Here is a 23,328-nt window from a genome sequence, read left to right as displayed (position 1 = left end):
TTAACGGCACTGCGCATGTGCCAGACTTGAAACAGGGTTTTTAGATGAGATTGCTGCCATTTTGGCTCCACCGTGGTTGACCTCTTGTGCTAAACTATAGAGATTTTGAGCCAACATGGCAAACACAGAACAACAGTTTCATAACTATCAAGTGCCACTGTCTTTACATGGCTTAATCATGGTGCAGTTTCACAATACAGCCCTCATCTCCATGTTGGTCTGAAGCTTTTGCCTTTGCACTTAAACTCCCACTTAACACACAATGTAAAACATTTCCTCAGAAAGGTACACTGTTGGAGTACCTTAATACATGTACAGCAACAGGGTCAACATTGTACAAACACAACTTTATGAGAAATTAAAAGTGGAAATCAACAATGCTACACAGGCAGTGAAAAAGTATTTGGAAATCATAAATTACAGTACTATGCCTTTTACACAGTCATTCCATGTGTGTTTATTATTGACAGTTATTTGTAGAGTTAGTACCAAAATAAAGTTGGTAATGCAACTAGACAAAAACTTTGACCAGGTGTTTTTTTTTTCAGTGTGTTATAAATCCTTCTTGTTAAGTATTGGACAAAAATGCAAACATCAAGGACGAGTTCCAGCAGTGGCAATGACCTGCAATGTGCTGTGTGGTGAAGTTTAGGGCAGCTGGGGTTTGCATGTAACTCCACATTTTTTGAAAGATTTGTTAGTCTTATAAACCACGTGTTACCACTAATTCAGAATGTAACGGAAATTTTATTAATATAGTGCCTTATCCACCCTGCTTTTCAATGTGCTTTACAAAGACTGTACAGCTGAATCAGCACAACCTGTACAGTCACCTATAGGATGCAATGCAGCAGTCGCTTTGTGACTAGACATATCAGCATTTTCTGGGCAGTGGAAGACATTTCATATTTCAACATTGATAACAACTTTTCATCAATACTCGTCTTACATAATATGTAATGGATTCTTTGGAGGTATGCAAGTGTAGTCTTATATTGCTGTTCAAACTAGTTATGTGTTCCTTTGCTGTTTTGTATCTTCCTGTCCCGGAAGGAATAATTAGTGATACCTTTCTAGACTTTGTTGAACTCAAAATCATGCATTACCCCAAAAGAAAAGGAAAAAGCAACATTTATTTAACAATTTATTGGAAAAGTAGATGTACACATCAGTAAGTATGTGGTTCCATTTTAGATTGAACAATAAGGTGATGAGTGAAAATTAAAGAAAAAAAACACACTGATCATTACTTCTGTGCTTCCTGAAAACCACAAAATATACAAAATAAACAGGGAGCAATGGAATTACGTTTATTATGTGGCTTGGTCATGTATTGCATTACAGGTTTTGAAAAGTAGAAATCAAGGACAGTTTAAATGTTTTGCTAAACATCTACCATTTACTGATTTAGTATATGAACCATGAAAACTTCACAATTAACTTCTGGATATCATTCACTTTTTAATTATTTAGTTGGGTGACAAGTAATCCACTGACAAAACACTTGTTTGTTTTTTGTTTTATTATAATAAAACGGTTGGCATCATAACCTGACATTTTCATGTTTACTCACTGTGCACGTTGGAGGGTTGTTTCTTATAGAAATGGGTACAATGGAAAATGTGCTTAGTGAAACAGAAACAATACTGTAAACCCCTCAGTATCCACCCTATTTTTAGTGATCTTTAAGAAACTCAAAACTAGATGGGACTCCATGCTGTTGTATTGCAGTTATCACCTACAAAAGTTAACAAATAAATTGGCATTGGTAATTAGCTCAAATTTAAATAAAAATTTAAATGCAATATAATGTTACTTCCTGTGCAGTATCCTTTGATCCTTTCTATGAAAATATTTAACCTCTGTATTAATGCGCACTGTTTGTTGGGTGTTGACATGTAATGCATTAGGTAGGGTAGATCTGAGTCTCACTGTAACCAAATCTTTCATTTGATTCAGTGACAAGCGCTTGTTTATCAAAACTGTACCGTGTTGTGTTATTGGAGGATAACATGATTTGAAAGTGACTGGAAGAGAGAATATTCAGAAATGCAACCTAAAAAAGTAATCAAGAATAAAGTAATCCATACTGAAAATTGTTACAGTATTTATTACTGTAACAAAAGTGTAAAGTGTAAAAGTATTTAATCCACAATTCCTCTCAATACCCCTAAGAAAATTCAGTATCAGCCCTGACTAATGAGAACTGCAACATAGAAATAGCATCAAACACAGGTTTCGTTTGTAATAAAACATTTGTTTGTTTGTTAGTTTTTTTTTTTTTTTTGTTTGTTTTTTTTTTTAAAACAAAACTAGACATTTGTGTGTTTATGAAAATGAACAAAGCATCCCCTGTGCATTCACCTTCTGTGCCCCCTAGGACTTTAAACTTGATATTTAAAGCTTATACCAAATCAGTCAATCTACTGTCAGTACAGTGCTATAGGACTTGGTCTCCATGATCCAAAAACCAAAAAGTCAGAAGACCAAGAAGTTACATGACTGCAATATGGAAGTCATACCAGGTAGGTTGTGCGCCCTTGCAATTTCTACTTCAGGTGTTTACATACCCTACAAATATCAACACCTGTGTGTCAAATGGTTTCTGAGGTAAGAGGTATTGAAATTGCATACATATAAGCAGCCCATCCCTATAGGTAAAGCAGACTGCACAGAGAAGAGACTTTGCAAGAGTTTGCAATGAATGTATTATAACATAATACAGATGTCCAGTAACCCTTTAAATAGCATTACTGGCACTTCAGGAAGTACTATTCCTCACCTTAGCTGCATACATCTTACAATATGTACAGCTGTATCTCAGGAGCACTCCAATCCACAGCCTTAAATGGACACCCACAACAAAAGCAGCCCAACTCAACTAAATTACAAATCAAGTATCGTTTTTTATCTCCAAGAGTAGTAAGCAATAAAGTAAAAAAAAAAAAATAAAGGTTCTCATTCAAATAAAGTCAAACAGGTAACACAGCAATAATGATCCATGATGTGGAACAGAAAAGAAAAGCCAGGCCTCTCTTATTTTTTTTTAAATCTCTCTCCCTGCATTGATTTAGAGGACAAATCTCAAACCCCAATGCACTAAGCGGCCATTTTGAAAAGAGCTTTGAAACAGACTTCAAAGTTAGAAGTGTAAAATGTTTTCAGGATATTAACAATGAAAAATGACAGGTATGTTATTTAAACGGTTGAAGCAACACATGGGGATGTATAACACTATATTTTTCAGAACCCCGCTAATTACTCTTTAATGGTTATATTTCAGGTACAGGATTAAGAACAAGGGGATACCCAATAGGCGGTATGAAGAAGCCGTATTCATTTTAGAACGGCAGCAATTACAATTAACCGGTATAAAGTGGCTGTGTGGTCCAGTGGTTAAAGAAATGGGCTTATAACCCGGAGGTCCCCGGTTCAAATCCCACCTCAGCCACTAACTCATTGTGTGACCCTGAGCAAGTCACTTAACCTCCTTGTGCTCCGTCTTTCGGGTGAGATGTAGTTGTAAGTGACTCTGCAGCTGATGCATAGTTCACACACCCTAGTCTCTGTAAATCACCTTGGATAAAGACGTCTGCTAAATAAACAAATGATAATAAAGTGGCCTTTTTATTTTTTTAAGCCAGTAGAGTATCAGGCATCTAAGGGTTAATTGAATGGCTACAATGGTTTTCGTAACCGAATACTGTTTAAATGCAGAAAAATATATTTTAAAAATGCATTAAAAAAATAAAACTAAATAAAACACATATTGGAGTGAAACAAAGGGAATATAATGTATGCTTCCTCCAAAATGGTTTCTTCAAAGGCATTCTTACTGAAATCCATTTTCTACCAGATAAGGTTCATATCACTCCTACACAGTTTTGTCTCGAACAGTTCCTACTCAGTTCTTTACTTTTACTCCAGAGCGTTCAGCAGGAGAAAGATAATTTCTCTTATAAGTATCATTGTGTATCAAGATCATGCGCTCTCCTGCAATAGTGCTGGTGCTCTGACTGAATTGAATGACTTGTGAGAACAGAAAGCCAGCATTGCTGCAAAGAGGAGGCATGATCTGGATACACTATGGTAATCATAAGAGAAATGATCTTTCTCCTGGTGAACACTACCGAGTTAAAGAGGCAAAATAAATTTCCAGCGGATTTACAATCCATTATGAGAAACATATATGAATGCGATACAGACACAAGAGACACAGCAATGTGTTTCTTGCAAACAGTGCAGGCACTGAAGGCCAGTTCTCAGAATTACACCTCATTGTTCAAAGAGATCTAATCCGTATGTTTGAAGAGCAAATCGACCAGCAGGTCCTCCCACACATGCTGGATAGGACTGGATGTGAAAACTTGATTTGGGATTTTAAATGCATAATTTTTTTAAAACATTCTTTCATTACATTAATACATTGTTGTGTTTGTAGCCATCTACAATTTTGTACCACCCATTATCTTTTGACAGATGTCCAAAAAATCTGTATTCTTTTATGAATTTGTTCTTTTGTGTGTGTGTGTGTGTGTGTGTGTGTGTGTGTGTGTGTGTGTGTCTGTGTGGCTGTGTGGCTGTGTGGCTGGGAAAAGCCGCAGTCAAGGTAAACCATGTGTCTTGGCTGAATACTTCTGAATAAAGCGGTCAAAGGCATCATAGATAGCTTGCCTGGAATAAAAACAAAAAAAACCTCAGTTAATAAGTGTACATTCTAGTCATTGAAGCAATGTCCAACTGTTTACAATGTCTTGATGTAAATTCTAGGGTTTTTTTTCCTCCAAAAGATTCAACTTTTAATGGCTAAGCCAATAAGGTGGTGGGTAGTTAATTGTGACACACATTACAGTATGCAGAATAATTTCATATAACATACATCCAAATAAAGTTTAATCAGATTTGGACATGGGGTTCCTATGATATCGCCTTCAATAAAGTATTACTACTGTACCGTTAACTTATTTTTGTACTTCTAAGCATTGGTATAAAAAAAAAAAAAAGATAACTTGAAAAAAACATTTCCTTCCCATTATGTATTCAGAAAAAAATACCATCTTTTTTATTTTATTTGACAGATTATTTACTAAACAGGTCTCGGCACCTAACTAAATTAATCATCCTATCATTTCATTTCTTATTTTTTACCTGAACAACCCTTGTTTGAAGAGGTAGGCACTGATATGTCCCCCGTTCAGGAACCTGACTTCACAACCTGGCCAGATTTCCTGAAGGCTGCGCACTCCAGTTCTTGGGATGTAGGCATCTTCCTTGGCCTGTACCACAATGACCAGGCTAGGGTCAACTGGAACTGCAAGGAAAAGGAACCAATGTTACTGTTGCAAATCAAAATAGCATTACTGTGACTGTTATCTGGGGCTAAGACAGGCCAACCTAAATGCAAAACATGCACTAAATGTTAGCTTTTTAGGTGGTGTAAATTAGAAACGCTCTTCTAAGGAGTACTCCAGCACTGTTCACTTTTTCAGCAGAACTGCCGACAACTTCAAGTGTGTTATTGAGTTTACAGAATGGACATTGAGCTGTGATTTTCCTTACTGTAATAAATGAGATCTAATTGGTTGTACCCTTCTAACCATGTGTGATTGTAATAATACATTGTTATTCTTTTCCATTTTACAATTACCTAATGGTTTATAGGGAATCTACTTCTGCCAAAAGTGATTTGACAAGAATAAAACAATGTGTGCCTTTCTGGCATAATGTACATACAAGCTTGCAACATTACGCAGAATCGAGCGCCTAAGGAAACGCTACAAAAAGAAGGATCGTGCGAGAACTAACTTTTATAAAGACCCACTCAAATTTGTAAAGAAGTTGTTCACCAGTGAGAAGGCACACTAAAAGCATCTAAGTTTGAGCTGGAGAGATATTTGGAGGAAACACATACAGATTCAAAATGGCAGGAGCCTATGTCAATTCCTTCAGACATCCCACCTATCAATCCACCAGAATACCAAATGGAGGACTGTGCACCTAAGTGGAAAGAAGTAGAGCAAGCTGTGAAAAAAAACAAGGGCTTCAGCATCTCCAGGGCCTAATGGAGCTCCGTACAGTGTACAAGAGTGCTTCAGGAGTTCTACGAATCCTGTGGAAATTGATGAAAGTGGCATGGGAAAAACAGGTTGTACCAAGAGCATGGCGCAGAGCAGGTGGAGTCTTTATACCTAAAGAAAAAGACTCTACAAGCATCAGTCAGTTTCACCCTATTTCCCTATTAAATGTTGAAGGCAAGATTTTCTTCAGCATTATTGCTCAGAGATTGTCAACTTACCTATTAAAGACCTGCTTCATTGACACTTCAATACAAAAAGCGGGCATTCCAGGTTTCCCAGGATGCTTAGAACACATCAATGTGATCTGGCAACAAATTCAGTCAGCTAAAAAGGAAAGGAAGGAGCTCCATGTGACGTTCCTGGATTTGGCTAATGCATATGGTTCAGTGCCACATGAACTTCATTGGGCAGCATTTGATTTTTTCAGTGTACCGATGACAATAACAAATTTAGTGAAAGCCTATTTTGGAGATTTGCAATTTAGTTTTTCAACTTCAGAATCCAGAACTACATGGCAATGCCTAGAAGTTGGAATAATGGCAGGATGCACCATTTCTCCTCTGGCTTTTACCATGGCAATGGAAGTAATCATTAGGGCATCAAAATGGGTAGTGGGAGGAGTGCGCCTGGCTTCTGGAATGCAACTACCACCAATTCGAGCATACATGGATGACATGACAACCACGACTACAACAGTAGCCTGCACTAATCGGTTATTGGGTAAATTAACCAATAACATTGAATGGGCACAAATGCAATTCAAGCCCACTAAATCAAGGAGCATCTCTATAATTAAAGGTAAAGTAGTAGATAAAATGTTCTACATTAATGGTGCGGCAATACCAACAGTGTCTGAGAAGCCAGTGAAAAGTCTTGGGAGGTGATACGACGGGGATCTAAAGGACACAGTTTGTGTGGGAGAAGTTAGACAACAAGCAGTGGAATGTTTGAAGAGCATAGACAGCAGCGTTTTGTGTTAATCACTTGCAACATTAAGGTACATTCAGACAGGATTTAAGGTGGCTCTTAGCCAAGGACTGTTTACTTGACGCCATGACCAGATGCTGCAATGTTTGGCCTTAGCATTGGAAGACAAGTGTAACATCACCAATAAGTTGCCACCAGTTCCATCAAAACATTACACACAAAAGACAGCATTCCTACGCCCAGGAGAGCAACCGCCAAGAAAAGGTGTTAAAACCTAGCCTCGCCCAGGACAACTGGATGCTGCTAGAGACTGGAAAGTACTGGCAGATGTTGGTCAATGACATATTTTTCCACCTGAGATTGCCACCACTAACCTTCGACCAGATATTTTCTTGTGGTCTGGATCAGCACGCCTTGTTCACCTGGTAGAGTTAACAGTGCCATGGGAGGACGCTGTAGATGAGGCGTATGAGAGGAAGAAATTGCGGTATGCTCAACTAGCCGCTGAAGCGGAACAGCGAGGATGGAGAGTCCGGGTTTACCCAGTGGAGGTGGGCTGTCAAGGACTTATGGCACACTCTACAACCCGGTTTCTCAGAGACGTCGGATTCAGTGGCCAAGAGTTGCGTCGCACAGTAACAAACTTATCTGAAGCAGCAGAGAGGAGCAGCAACTGGCTGTGGTTGAGACGGAAAGATTCTGGTTGGGGATCTCAAGCACAATAGAAAGAAAGAAACGCTGATGTACGAATAAGTAAGCTGGGCTGAGTTGATTGGGGGACGGAGGGAGGTGATGCTGGGATGCCAGAATCGCCGTCGAGCCCTCTTGAGGTGTCGTGGGCTAGTCGACGAAACACTGAGGATGGAAGGCGCCCACTTGAAGACCCCAGAGATGTACCCTACTTCGCTCAATCCAGACGGTTGTCATGCTGATGCGCTGGGGAGACCGCACTGCGGTTGATCCCCGGAGCCAGCATCGTAGCCGTTGTGTGTGCTGATGCGCTAGGGAGGCAAAATAAGCTGATCCCTGGAGCCAGCATTACACTTCAGCCATCAACACCAGGCAAAAAGATATCTACATCATCATATGGAAGGAAACGCAAATGGATGGAGACACAGATGGATCACATTAGTTTACTTAAAGCTACGTCTTAGTTGGTGCTTATCTTGGTGAGAGCCGAGTTCAAATCAGCATGAAGTTTTAACATCGACTCTAATGTAATGGAATCACAGTATAGTCAATATTGGGGAAACAAGTTTTATGAGTGCAGGCTGATTTCCAAATTAAAAATCAATGCGTTGCAAAGATGTACGTTGACCACAGGTGATTTACAAAGCATTAGTGTAATTTTTGGAGAATAACCATTCCTCAAAATATCCTAGATTCATAATTTCATATTCCTGGACTCCTCTAACCTTGTTGTACTCAGCAGCGCAATTACCTGAAAAGTTGGCTATGTGTGTACATTCATCCATGACACCCTTCATGAAGTTCAATGACTCTTGCTGATGCGGTGATCTTCTGTTGCGCTCCCTTGAAAAAGCACTCGTGTTCAGCATGTCTAGATGGGCGCTGCTGCTGCTTACAGCAGACAGCGTCTCATCCACACCCCGCACTTTCTGAGCTCCCGAGGCACGCATGGTGGTCTTGTGGGTGTGGAGCTGATGTGCACTGTCTGTCCCCAACATCTGTCCTGTTCCTGTCCCACCAAAGTCAAGTATGTCAGAGGAGATGTCCAAATTCTGGAGATTGCCAAAGCTGGTGGGAGAGTTCTTTACAAAGTCTTGACCCATTTTAAATGAATCAGTCTAAATAAGGAAACAACCAAGACACAATAAAGTCTTTAGATTTATGCAAAAACTTACACAACAGTGTGATTTCACATCCCCTCAATAACACTAGTTCTGGACTACCTTACCCAAGGTAACATTTGTAGTCCAAGATTAGTGCTAATTGGGGTCTGGAAAACCAGAAGTAATGGAATACTTGCTTGCATGTTTTCCTCCACTTTGTAATTCTATTTTGGAGGTCGCATTTCAAAGAATTAAAAATATCAGACTATAAAACACATTATAAAACAGATTCATTTTGTATTTCTCTTTTTCTCTTGTGAAAAAAAAGCTATGCAACAGGATGAAGGCTTTTCATTAATCTTATTAATCATAATAAGGGGCAGGTTTCATAAACTGATTACATTCTGTAAAAGAGTTGTATAACTAAACATGTATGTTTTTATGAACCACATAAAGCTCCTCCAGTGACAGCTAAGAGCATTACCCACTCTACCACATGTATGAACACGTGTCAGCAACGCCACAACTGTCAATAAAAATGTATCCTGAAAACGTCACATTGACAGGCACCTCAACATATCCCCAGATTCTGTTACTATCAGTAACCTGTGCAAAGGAATGCCAGCCACTCAGTTTCCTTACAACTGGATAAGCAGTTCCCTAGATACTTGAGATACTATATGCACCCAGATTGTGGTACTTTACTTTCCAAAATGTGTGCTAAAGAATGTCCCAAGTTTTATCACAACTGGATAAGCAGTTCTCCATATGCAAAAATGTACATGTGACATATTATATGGACCTGTCAGTGGTGGTCAGAAACTTCATAGATACATTTTGTTGTTAAGAGAGGTTTATATATTGTCCAAATTCAGGGAGGGTTCCAAAGACACAACTTTTAATGGCTCAGCCAATCAGATGGAGGTACTCTGAAAAAGTAGGTCATTGTGACATACATTACAGAATGTAAAATAACTTAAAGTAACAAATATCAAAATAAAGTTTAATCAAATTCTGGCATGGGGCTCTGAAGATACAGCCTTCAATAAGTCACTACTGTACTGTTAACTTATTATTTTATTTCTAAGCATTGGTTAAAAATAAGGAGCTAATTTGTATTACTGGATTCCAAATATTCCAATTAAAAACAAAAACAAACACTTACTCCACAATATTCAAGCATTCTAATGATTTCTTCTTCGTATACTGTATGTGTGGCATACTGTTTTTCTAGCTCTCTCCAGTTTATCGATTTACTTAAAACACCCTGAAATAAAAAATAACAAAAACATGCATTTTGAAATCCCAAATGGCAATTAGTTACAAACTGTACCCGCTGAAACAAGGAGTACTGGTTATAATGTGTTTAATTAAAATATTGAATATGCATGCAACAGAAAACAACATGCACATAGTAGTTATGAATTTTTTCCATATTTTATCAAACTTACCAAAACCATATTTCCATCTGATCTTTATGATGTTGGTGTCATTTTATCGACTGGTTTTACAGACCCTGATTAGTACTAACCTTGGACTACCTAAGGTAACATGTGATAGGCGATGTGATAGGCGATGCAACCGTTGAAAGACGGGAAGGCACAAGTACTGACATTGAGACGTCACACAGATGCTCAGCACACAAGAAAAGCCACGGGCTGCTACCAACAATGTTATTAGCTGAGCTAACAACATACAACAGTGTATAAAAAAATAAATATAAAAATGCAAACATATAGAGGTTTTAATCTGGACATTTTCTACTGATTGATTAATCATCCGATCTATTAATCACACCTGTTTTCTAGATAAAACGTTCTTCATTAATGGTGAGGCAATACCAACAGTGTCTGAGAAGACAGTGAAGAGTCTTGGGATATGGTACGACGGGGATCTAAAGGACACAGTTTGTGTGGGAGAAGTTAGATAACAAGCAGTGGAAGGGTTGAAGAGCATAGACAGCAGCGCTTTACCAGGCAAACTAAAACTCTGGTGCTTTCAGTTTGGTCTACTGCCGAGGCTGCTGTGGCCACTCACTGTGTACGAGGTTTCTTTGACAACAGTTGAGAAGCTGGAAGCTTTAATCAGTTCATACATGAGGAGTCTGTGTGGTCCAGTGGTTAAAGAAAAGGTCTTGTAACCAGGAGGTCCCAGGTTCAAATCCCACCTCAGCCACTGACTCATTGTGTGACCCTGAGCAAGTCACTTAACCTCCTTGTGCTCCGTCTTTCGGGTGAGACATAGTTGTAAGTGACTCTGCAGCTGATGCATAGTTCACACACCCTAATCTCTGTAAGTCGCCTTGGATAAAGGCGTCTGCTAAATAAACAAATAATAGTGCAGTGGTTCTCAAGGTTTTTGGACAGCGTTCCCCTTCCCCTTGTCTGTAGGTACTTGACGCCCCCCGCCCTCACCCCCTCCTCCTCAACAACACACATGTACATATACCGGTAAAAATAAAAAATCCAACATGCCACTAGCTTTTCTTTATGACACTGTTGTTGTGTTTCTTCTTTTGCACGAACCAGCCACTGATCCATCGTAAAAAGAGCAAACGTAACACTGCAAATAATAGTAAAACAATTTAATAAAAAAAAAGTGTCCAGCATTGGAAATTTCTTTAGCTTTCTTCACCTTATGTTTTAACGCTCCTAACAGCAAATACTAACTATATACACTGTAGTTAAATCACAAATCCAGACAGTTTTTCAGACAAAAACCTTTTTCAATATACATTTTCTGATACCGCTTGAAAGAAATACGTTCAATAAAAAGAAAAGGCTTACTTGCAACTAAAATGATACGATAAACGTGTAGCACTGCCGTAAAAGGAAAGCACTGATGAGCAAATGTTGGAAGTTCTTTCATTCTGAGATATTGTGATATATTGGCTATATATGGGACTTCTAATTTTCAGTTTTAAACCATAAAAGACCCCCAATACAAAATAAATTAAATCGGTGCATAGCCAATAAATACCGGAAAACACTGGAAATGGACCTGACTCCTTTGCCCGTAAAAAAACCCCCAAAAAACTAAAAACAAATTAAAAAACTTTCCCAGTGCAGTTGAGCAATGTCCCTCCTTCCTGACTTGTATCTATCATTGATTCGTTCTGAATACTTTAATCCCACCCCAACTACTGAGTGGCAGCAAATTCCTACACTTCCATTGGACTGTAACACGCTTGCAAAGTTTAAAACGAGGTGTTCTTGATTTAAAGCTATATTACAGTACTATTGGGAGTATTTACACGCTCGTGGAATTCAAAACAGAATTGTATATTGTCTTGTGACAGAAAAAAAACTAAAGTAACCGAAAACAATAATGTCATACCGTATAAAGCCCTGAAAAAAAACACTACATATAATTTGAAAATAGCTAAAAATAAGCACTGAAAAATGAAATCAATAAAAACCGAAAAGCAGTAGCCCTAGGTATACAGTACCTTCCAGTAAATACCCTTCTGTCATTTTTTAAGATACATTTTTTGCTCACCGTTTTTTGATACCGCACTCAGATAGACAAGATTAAATCGATCAATTACTTTTTTAATCGACCAAAGCCCACAGGTCTGATTAATCGATTCATCATTAATCCATTAAAACCCCTACTAAAAACAAAAGGTGTCGTGAACACGGCACTGTGCTTCTCCTACTACAAAGGTCCCGCTGACACAACTCCTATATGTTTGTTGGGAGCTAAAAATCCTGAAGTTAGTCCCTATCCCAACAGAAAAACAATTACACAGTGATACAGAATAAACACTGGTTTGATGTGACATAAGCTGTTAGGTTTGGTTTACCGCAAAAGAAGTGTCTGCCCTGTTTGTTTTCTCTGGATATCGGCAGGCTGAGGGTATGTCAGGGCCGCTCTGCCGGGATATTCCAACTTGCTAGTTGGTGATGGGCAGCTGTCCAATCTCCAGCTGCCTTTTCCTGCAACCAAACACAGCAGGTAGCAAGTTCCAGGCAGAGCGTCCGACTCTCTCCTCCAAACAAGATTGTCCACGTCACGTGAGATTATTCAAGATTAGTGCTAAGTGGGGTCTGTGAAAGCAGCTGTAACTGCTTCACATTTTTCTCCAAAATGCAGTATCTTACCGTTGTGAATACACTTGAAGCTGTTGACCAGGATAAACATGGAATCAGAGGTATTGGCTTAGGCCAGTTTGTAACAGCTAATGAAGCCATCTGCAAGATCGTAAAACACAGAATATTTGTCAGAAAAGCACTTTTGGCTAAGACCCTTTCCATTACAAAACTGTTCAGCAAAGACTGTTCAGAGCGAAAACAACACATAACTGAGCCAAAGTCCAAAGCGCATGCCATATAATAGGTATACCTAGAAGAAAAGCACACTTGTATAACAACTTTCACTCCGTCTTGGATTTTATCCACATAGAAATACTGTTATCTCCACAATGCCCTGTTATGGCTTAAATAACAGCTATAAAGGAAGGCATTTATTAGCAGGTCCTTTATTATGCCAACTTACATGTCCACCCATGGATATGCCTGTCATTCCCAAGGGCCAGTACCCTTCCCTCTCCAGCCAGTGCAGAAGAGCAGCAGACTCCAAGACCAGAGCTGCTCCCATCACAAACAGGTCTGAGACATTTTTTAAACTTGACCGCCTTTCAAAAAAAAAAAAAAGAAAAAAGAAAAACATGCCATCCAGTTTATAAAACACACCTTTTACCATGAAAACTGTTATTCCTGGTAACATAAAAAGCTTTACTGACTTTCAGCCATCACTGATACAGCTGTCTCTTTGTTTCAACCATCACTGGCACAGCTGTCTCTTTGTTGTTCAGAGTCTATTAATATATAATCTTAAAGTTTTGGTGTCTACCAAGTTTTGTAGATATCATGGCACTGATGCTGCAGTATTGGAAACACATATGCATGGAGAAATACTGAGTCATCATAAATATATAAAGCCCACACAGAATACCTGCTATCAAAAATATGAATTACCAATTCAATCCTTTTAAAATGCTGATCATCCCCATAATGAGAGTTTTAGTAGTTATAAAAAGTTATAAACAGCTGGGATTTCTAAATGTATTTGCAGATGGTAAACCAGACCTAAAGCAATTAATTAAATTACTTGAAATTTCCAATTATTAACAATTTGGCTGCCAGATGTTTTCTTATCCCTCAGTGCTAGAGCCAATTCTAAGAGACCCTTCAGAATACAATAATATAAAGTTATGTCTATCAAAGTTTGTTATACGAAAAACAACCAATACCTCTGAGTTCCTTCTTTTACTAGAACTGATTGGCTGCACAACACAACAGAGCTTTCTCATTGGTCGAGCACTTGGTCTTTCAGGTTGTTAGTTTAAAACAGAAGATCAGTAACGTTACTATAAACTTTTCATTATATTTAAATACATCCTTAAGAAGTGCAATAGCTGTTATTAATGGTATTCAAATGTAGTGGTAGATATATTCAAATCCAAAAAGCCCAACTGTGACAAACACACCCAAATGAGTTCCTAGTCCATGACAAGCAAGGATTTGCATGCAGTGCTGGTAAAAACAGTTACAGATTCCAGGGTGTACAGGTGTTTCTTTAGAAGTATATGGGGCCTGTTTTGCAAAGCCAAATGTCAAAGGAAAAATACAATCATAAGGTTATATGCAGCACAAGAAATAACTACATTGCAGGAAGGTATTCGCTATTTTTATACTGTTAAAACTGTATTTACAGTCCTCTCTGAAAATGAGCCTTTCCTTCTCAAAAGAGCCCATGTAAAAACAAGTGTTAACAAAATACTTACACTTGGTCCTTTGGTTTTCTGTATCCATGTATAATGTTAGGTTAAGGAAACACAGTAAATATTACACAGCATTCCTAGCCCGATTAAAATCTTTTTTTACAACACTGCTGATCAGCAACAATATAAAATGATCCAATTGTATATCTCAATAACTCAGAACTCCCCCTTTATAACGCAGCTGTCAGGAGCCATAGTTACAAGGCCATGCTGGTTGTGTTCTGCCTTATACAATCACAGACAAAAGTACTGCCACCCTACATTTATTATACCCTAATTCAAGCATTTAGTAAACTTTAACCACCTTTTAATAAAACAAAAAGCAAAATGCACAATTTCTACTAATTTAACAAGAAAATCTTTATAAAAAATGTTTAAAAAAGTATTCGTTCATGACAAAAGTATTGGCGCCCCTGCTGTAGTATTTTGTGTGTCCTCCTTTTGCTTTTATTACGGCTTATTTCTTAACCCAGTATGTTGCATCTGGGCACTTTCTATCTTGCATATTTCTTCAGCTCAGACAGATTAATTATACAATGCTTGGCTACAGCTTTTTTCCACATCAGTCCAAAGCATTTCTATTGGATTGAGATCAGGTGATTGCGAAAGCCATTCCAGAACATTTATCTTCATTTTCTTCAAGAATTCCAGAGTTGACTTAGCCGTATGCTTAGTGTTGTTGTCGTGTTGGAAGATAAACTGTGCTAATTAGCCTATGAGCAGATGGTATAATTGTACTTTATTAAAATGTTTTGATGAATGGCTACATTTATTCGATCTTCAATCACATCCATGTCTCCAGTCCCTGAACTGGTAAAACACCCCCTATCATGATCTTACCACCTCCATGCTTAACTGTAGGTAGGTTTTCTTCATTAAAGGCTCTCCCTTTTTTAATTTTGTTAAAGAATGCTTCAGATTCTTGTTCATATTTTAGACAGTTTGTGTTATGGATTTTCTTTAATGGTGGTTTACACCGAGGTCTATAACTCATCTGTGTTCAGGTGACTTTGTACAGCCCTTTCGTAAACGATTCTGAAACGTGAATCAAACTCTGTTGTCTTGATCATCATCTGCTGTGTTGCCAAAACATTCTTCAACAAGTGTTGGAAATAATGACCTATTTTTTCTAGCTTTTAACTATAATGCAGCTTAGTTACTGTGTAATGGTTTTCAATCAATGAATATATTTGAAAACGAGTTCTACACAACTTTTTGAGACTTTTAATGTAAAGGTGCCAATACTTTTGTCATGAACAAGTCTGAAATTGCTTAAAAGTGTTATATATATAGATATATATATATATATATATATAGATTGTTTGTTAAACTACCAGATACAGTGCTTCCCCGTTATAATATGGTTGTCAAGTCCATAATTAGGAGACCGCGTTATTTGCGTTTACAATGTCCACAAGCCAAATTATTACTGTAGCGTACGGTGGAAAATGAAGGAAGGAGACACACACAATTGGCAGGTACTCGAATCCACGGTTTATTGGGACGATTATTCCCGGCCCGTTAGCCAGGACCACACCAAAAACAACAGTCTTGCACTCTCACAGCAGCACATTCACACAGCAGCTTGTCTCACTCTTTAGCGCAGCACTTTTTTTTCCTAGAGCAGCCCTCATTGGAGTCAATCTTATCAAGAAAACCTCTTAGCTTGTCTTTGTCTTTTAGCCATCCATGCAATGTAGATTCTGCAACATTTATATCTTTTGAAACTGCTGCTTGAGTTTCACCTTTTCTTACTCTGTCCACTGAATCAAGTTTCATTTTAACAGAGAAAGATTTTAGTTTTTTTACTGTCTGCCATGCTTCGTACTGTACATCTGGAATGTTCACCCAATGTTTGCGAGTCAAATTGCATTATGGGGGAAATGGAAGCCATGACCTTACCGTGTTATAACCGATTCCGCAGTATAACAGGTTGTGTTATAATGGGGTAGCACTGTATTGTGTATTTTGGTCTTTGTCATATGAATTAGTGGCTAATGTTCACTAAATGCTTGTATTTAACATGTTTTCTTGAATTACCTTATATACGGTGTAAGGGGGCGATACTTTTGTTTGCGACTGTAACGAGAAAGAAAGCGCTAGTGTAATGGTATTATGGGGCAAACAGGGGGTCATGACTTATAACGTGTTCTGCAGTGTAGAGGGCCACCTTATAAAGGGGGGAGAACTGTATCCTCCACTGTGGTGGTGAATCTCTTGCTGCTGTCCTAACCACACTTTTACAGGGTTTGGAAATGGAGCAGAACCCACTACCTGCTATTGTGAAATAAAACTTCCCTATCCCCACCCCCATCCACAAACATACATTTATCTAAAGTCTAAAGGTACTTTTACTATTTGGGAACCATTTTGTGTGAAGGATATAATAAGGGTTTTCTAGCAACAATGATGCCATACCGGTCTCTTTTATCATTGGACGAGCCATTAATGTGCGTCTTCTCCAAAAAAACTGGAAGACAGAAAAATATACAGTTACATACAGTACAGTAACGAGTCACGCAAATGAGCTCTGTAGAAATTATCAAGAACATCTTTACTAGAGCAGTATTGACTAGGAACCACTGGGACTGATCACTGGTATTGCTAAACATCATAGAAAAGGTATAGAAGTGGTTAAAAAATAGCATTTGTAGCCTGATATTAAATGGTAATGAAATGCATAAGAAATGCATTCACTAATTTATTTAGACAGGCACTGGAGTGGACAACAGGCTTTATTCGTATACAATCTCCTGCTGTGCTTCCAAAGGGATTTCCACCAGCAACAAGGCAGTTTATCAAGGTAAAGTAGCAGTCTACTAGTTGTTTCATTCAGCACTTGATGACTACATTGCTCTGTAGAGAACAACAGGAAGGAAGGAAGTAAGTAGAGTGAAGAGGAAAACACTTTAGATAAAAGATATAACACAGACACTCAATGTCAATTCTATGCAGACACACACAGACTGTATTTTTTTTGAAGAATGCTAAATATTGCCAAGACATTTTCAACTGATAAAACTGCTAATATAAGGGAGAAAGAACTAAATAATCTGGACTGCAGGTAAGAAATTAAATTACATTATAATATGCAAGATATATACTTCCTGCTTGGGGGTTCTCATAAATGTAAGATTCTTTAAACTTACGTGGTCTCCAGTGCCTGCAAGATGAATGCATACTGGTCGGTAATTTCGCCTCCATTCTTTAGGCACTATAAATTGAAACCTTTAAAAAAGAAAGATAGAAAAGGAAACAGTGACATCTGATTTTTCCATATATCCTGTTTTCGTACAGCATACAAAACAGGGTAGTGCTTTATTGTCAGTGGCAGTATACTAAAAGGATGCTTTTCCTCTGTCCGTCACACTACGTAAGTCACGTTCTGCATATCACTTTGAAAGCATATACAATATATATCACTCACACACTGCGCCGCTGTTTCTCTTGCTACACAAAAGTAAAAAAAAAGTTGGAAATTGTCCAAGCTCTTGAAAAAAACCTGAATCAGACATGTCGCCAAACAATTTGGTGTTTCCTGTTCTGGCAAGTTGCTTCACCATTCTGTTAAATAACCTACATGTCTTGTATATTGCTGCTACATTTTTTAACGTGTGTAGGGGTGCTGTGTTAATTTAGTTTGACAGTTTATTAACATTAGTTTATCTGTTACTTCATTATTATAGTTTATTATCTATTTATTTATTTTTTAATAAATTTAGTCGTCGCTAATTTTTTACCCCGGTTTTTCTCCCCAATTTAGCAAGCCCAATTATTATTTGTATCCTCGGCTCACCGCTCGCAACCCCCCTGCCGACTCGGAAAACGGAGGCTGGAACATGCATCCTCCGAAACGTGCTCCTGCCAAGCCGTCATTTTTCGCATTGCAGATCCACAGCAATGCCACCAGACCAATAGTGCTGGAGGACAACACAGACCTGGTGCCTCCACTGCAGAACCACAGGCGCCATATTGGCCACAGGGGTCACTGATGCGCGGTGAGCCGCGGATTCCCCTGCCGACCTAAGCCCTCCCTACCCAGGCAGTGCTCAGCCAATTGTGTGCTGCCCCCTAGGAACTCCCGGTCACGGTCAGCTGTGACATAGCCTGGATTCGAACCTGCGATCTCCAGGCTATAGGGCACATCCTGCACTCCGCGCGGAGTGCCTTTACTAGATGCGCCACTCGGGAGCCCCTATTATAGTTTATTAACATGCACTTGCCTATTGTTTTTCTTTTACTTATCCAGTTCATTTTATATGCTGATGCATGTGCATCATGACAAGTAATACATATGTATTTATTGATTCATATTGTGTCTGGTGGCTAATTCCATCTTAGAGAACACTTTGGCTATGAGAACGCTTTGCTTGCTCCCCGAGGGGTGTTCTCTTAACCGGAGACTACTGTATATGCAGTATTTTATTATTATTATTATTATTATTATTATTATTATTATTATTATTATTATTATTGTTAATAATAAACTACATTTTTGGCCAAAAAAGCTTGCCAGTATCAGCAGTTCTTGTTGTTTAGAATAATTGCTTGATACAGCCTTTTTGTTACTGGAAAGTTGTGTGTGAAAGTTTGCATGCCTTTTTAGCGTGAGGAGGGGATTTTACCCTCCCTTTTTTTAGCTATACGATATTTCTGCTGCACACGTCCTGTAACATGTGGAACGACAGTGCTACGCCGTATTCTCATGACAACGGAGGGAGAGTTTCTCAGCTTCATGAAAATCAAGTGTCCAGCATACCTGGCTTTGACAGATTCTGCAGGCAAGATGCCAGGAAGAAAGTGTACCAAAGGAGAAATGAAATGCCCATCTAGGATCTTACAGTCCGTTTGCTCTTGTATCTGCAATAAAAAAATAACAGGTTAAAATTAGGATAATGATTCCTAGATTATTAATATTTTAATGACAAGCTCCAGTTTCCTAGAACAAGCTGCATAAATTATACTAGGTTGGTTTAATATTATTATTACACAAACAAACAAATAAATAGATAAATAAATAAATACCTTATCAATGAATAGTGGATAGTCCCTTGTAACTAAATTCTTGCATGTCTCTCGGTTCCCAATTAATTTCCTAAACTCAAATATCCTGAAATGAAAACATTGTAATTTGAGGCTTCAATGGAAATACTGATTTTAAGTGCAACAAATTTGTGTACAACAAAGTCTGACCTTTCACACACTTTTACTAATATTAGCTGTGTTTTAATGCATTGTTCCGTACCTTTTCAAATCATCTGGCTTCCCCCATCCTTGGATAAACAGTTTGGTGAGGAGACACTTTCTGTAAATAACATCCAGCCTGCTCACACCCATTAGCAACTATCAACCATCTAGAAAACAAGGGGAAACAGCTGAAGCAGCAGAACGTGTCTTGAATATTCCTGAATTGTCTGTTTTAAAACAATAGGTCTATTCACTGTTCTGTAGAAAAGAGAATAGTCTGGTGGAATGAGGGATGAAACCATATGTAGTAGCCTACACCATGTCATATTCAGAGTACAACAATAATGGCAGTTTTGTGTGTGATCAATGCATCCTGCTGCAGCAGTGCTACTGGTTCCCATTCATTTTGATCAGAACATCTGCACTGTTGTAGCAGGAAGTGTGGATCGCGGACATCCTCACAACAAATCCTCATTAATTTTTAAAAATGTTTTCAATTTCACTTAAAGAGTAAGTAGAATTACTTTATTTTTTTGTCCCTTACAATCATTCTACGTGGTACTTATTGTAATTACTCAAACACTGTGGGGTTTTTTTGTTTGTTGTGTTAAGTCTGTGATAAAGTTGTTTTAGAGTTCAGGAGCTGCTCTTCTGTTCAAGTTGCTTTCCAAATACATAATGTAAGCTAGATCCAACACTTTTATATTAGTAAGTGCCAGCGCCATCTAGTATACAGCAGTGTACTGCAAGCACATCAAGTACATTATGTCAGTAGCATACCCTGATGCTGTAAATTCAGCATGACAGAAGAGTTGATACCCATGAGGTAGTATACACACTTTATATATATATATATATATATATATATATATACACACTACCGGTCAAAAGTTTTAGAACACCCCCATTTTTCCAGTTTTTATTGAAATTTAAGCAGTTCAAGTTCAGTGAATAACCTGAAATGGTACAAAGGTAAGCGGTAAACTGCCAGAGGTTAAAAAAAAAAGTTTAGGTTACTAAAAACTGAAAAATAATGTACATTTCAGAGTTATACAAAAAGGCCTTTTTCAGGGAACAAGTAATGGGTTAACAACTTACAGCTGTTCTGCAGCAATGGAAGTAAATTAAGCCTTGAAAGTTGATGCTAACAATTCCTACAGGTGGCCCAACTTTTGTTGATTACTTACAAACCCTCTGTCTGTATAAAAGCAGTGTTGGAACAGACTGTGTTACTACACCCTCTTAAGCATTATTTGGACAGTATTGTACTGCAGGAAGTAGTATACTGCTCTCATAATGGTGAGAAAAAGGCAATTAACAAAGGAAGACAGACAGACCATTATAACCCTTAAAAGTGTAGGTCTTTCCTTTAGAGAAATTGCAAAGAAAGCCAAGGTGTCAGTGAGTACAGTTTCCTACACCATCAAAAGGCACTTGGAAACTGGAGGAAACTCTGACAGGAAGAGGTCTGGCAGACCCAAAGCCACAACAGAATCAGAAGACAAGTTTCTGAGAGTCAACAGCTTGCGTGATAGGCGGCTCACAGGACAACAGCTTTAAGCACAGCTTAACACTGGTCGAAGTAAGCAAGTCTCAGTTTCAACTGTGAAGAGAAGACTTCGAGCTGCAGGTTTGACAGGTCGAGTGGCAGTAAGAAAGCCATTGCTAAGATTGACTACTGAAGACTGGAAGAAGGTCTTATGGACTGATGAATCAAAATTTGAAATCTTCGGTTCATCACGCAGGGTTTTTGTACGCCGTCGAGTAGGCGAAAGGATGGTTCCTCGGTGTGTGACACCAACTGTCAAACATGGAGGAGGAAGTGTGATGGTCTGGGGCTCTTTTGCTGGATCCAGAGTCAGCGACTTGCACAGAGTGAGTGGCACCCTGAACCAAAACTGCTACCACAGCATTTTGCAGCGCCATGCAATACCCTCTGGTATACGCCTAGTTGGTCAGGGGTTCATCCTACAGCAAGATAATGACCCAAAACATACCTCCAGGCTATGTCAGAACTACCTTAGAAGAAAAGAACAAGACGGTAGGCTTCAAATCATGGAATGGCCAGCACAGTCTCCAGACTTAAACCCCATCGAGCTGGTTTGGGATGAACTGGACAGAAGGGTGAAAGCAAAGCAACCTACAAGTGCAACACATTTGTGGGAACTTCTGCAACAGTGTTGGGAAGAACTTTCCGAACAATATTTGATTTCCATTGTAGAAAGAATGTTCGGCTGTTATATCTGCAAAAGGTGGCTACTTTGATGAGTCAAAAATTTAGATTAAATTTTGTTAAACAAAACGATTCCATGATTTCTTTTTTATCTCCAATTGTTTATTTGTTCTATGCTTTAATTTCAGAGTACATTGAGACATTAAACTGCGTAAATTTCAATAAAAACTGGAAAAATGGAGGTGTTCTAAAACTTTTGACTGGTAGTGTATATATATATATATATATATATATATATATATATATATATATATGTAAAATATCAATTTTATAGGCTATGTAAAAACGTACTTCTAGTATGAGGTACAGTAAAGGTTATATACATCCCATGGGGTAAAAAGGGTTGTGATGTTAACACAAATGTGAAAAATCTTTTACAGAGAACCATTTCATCCGAAAAAAGGCTAATATTCCCTATACGAAAATGGTTTGAAGTTCTGCATAACAATGGATATGTATGCTCGCTGTGTCAACTGATTTGTATGAGCTTCTTACACAGGACTGGGAATAGTTCAAAACGAACAATAATCATTTACCTCGACGATAATACCGGCGGTATATGTACTGTAGTTTCAGTGGCTCGGATTTGTTAAACTTTGCCCCCTAACACCACATTCTGAAACTAATTAAATAAACAGTTATGTTAATGTGTCAAAACTACAAATAACAATACCTTGACTTTTCATTTTTTGAGTTCCTCCTACATTATATATATATATATATATATATATATATATATATATATATATATACACATTACTAGATTTGTTATTTTATTGGGCTTCTCCTCTAAAAAATGTAAACAAAAAAAAAAAAAACGTAATTGCTATAACAAAAAAAAGCACAATAACCACAAATGAGTTTTTAAGTGAAAATACACCAAAACATTGGTTTCTACTCAATCTGTAGTAAAAACCCCGAACAACGTAGTTTGAACTAACTGGCTATACAAATGGAAACACAAAACACTTGTACTACAATACACTGTGCAAAAAAAAAAAAAAAAAGAAAAAAGAAAAAACACCTACAACAAGCCATATAAACGTGCCTGATCATTTTCAAATATTGAATGTCAATCAATGACAGATCTGGTTACTCACCCACCAGGCAGGGGGCTGCTGAACTACAAAATCACGGTCTTTTCATATCACGTGACAGAGTACGAAAAACAGCTTCACGACAACCCTTTGCACATAGATCCAACTGTATATGAATTACAGCACCGCGTTATTTACAGTAACCGCCTTGTAATTACTAGTCAACAGTAATCCATTCAGAGACACCACCATGTTGCTCGTTTGCTGTCGCACGACTCTGCGTTGACCT

The 23,328-nt window shown here is 38.2% G+C and overlaps 1 protein-coding gene across 1 annotated transcript; it reads right to left on the bottom strand.

The window, feature by feature from the left end:
- Positions 1-1,131: 1,131 nt before the first annotated feature.
- Positions 1,132-23,315, bottom strand: abhd18 (abhydrolase domain containing 18). Its single transcript, XM_034014677.3, has 13 exons — positions 23,103-23,315; positions 19,828-19,936; positions 19,608-19,692; positions 19,342-19,442; positions 17,732-17,810; positions 16,968-17,052; positions 14,586-14,613; positions 13,295-13,433; positions 12,901-12,990; positions 9,963-10,064; positions 8,446-8,812; positions 5,149-5,311; positions 1,132-4,674 (listed from the first exon to the last, which is right to left on the bottom strand). Exons 2-13 carry the CDS (start codon positions 19,917-19,919, stop codon positions 4,605-4,607), a joined length of 1,401 nt encoding a protein of 466 aa, XP_033870568.1. The 5' UTR covers positions 19,920-19,936; positions 23,103-23,315; the 3' UTR covers positions 1,132-4,604.
- Positions 23,316-23,328: the final 13 nt, after the last annotated feature.

Source organism: Acipenser ruthenus, chromosome 2 (assembly GCF_902713425.1).
Source record: "Acipenser ruthenus chromosome 2, fAciRut3.2 maternal haplotype, whole genome shotgun sequence".
Taxonomy (NCBI): Eukaryota; Metazoa; Chordata; class Actinopteri; order Acipenseriformes; family Acipenseridae; genus Acipenser; species Acipenser ruthenus.
Note: the sequence above shows the minus strand (reverse complement) of the source record. Positions and strands in the feature narration are given on the sequence as shown.

What these genes read in the sequence shown, in the direction of transcription:
- abhd18 (XM_034014677.3), bottom strand. Translation starts at nt 19,919, where the DNA reads ATGGGTGTGAGCAGGCTGGATGTTATTTACAGAAAGTGTCTCCTCACC. An exon ending in TTGCAGGCACTGGAGACCAC is followed by an intron (nt 17,053 to 17,731) that starts GTAAGTTTAAAG and finishes TCTGTCTTCCAG; the next exon opens with TTTTTTTGGAGAAGACGCAC. An exon ending in ACACATAGCCAACTTTTCAG is followed by an intron (nt 5,312 to 8,445) that starts GTAATTGCGCTG and finishes TTTTCCTTGCAG; the next exon opens with TTCCAGTTGACCCTAGCCTG.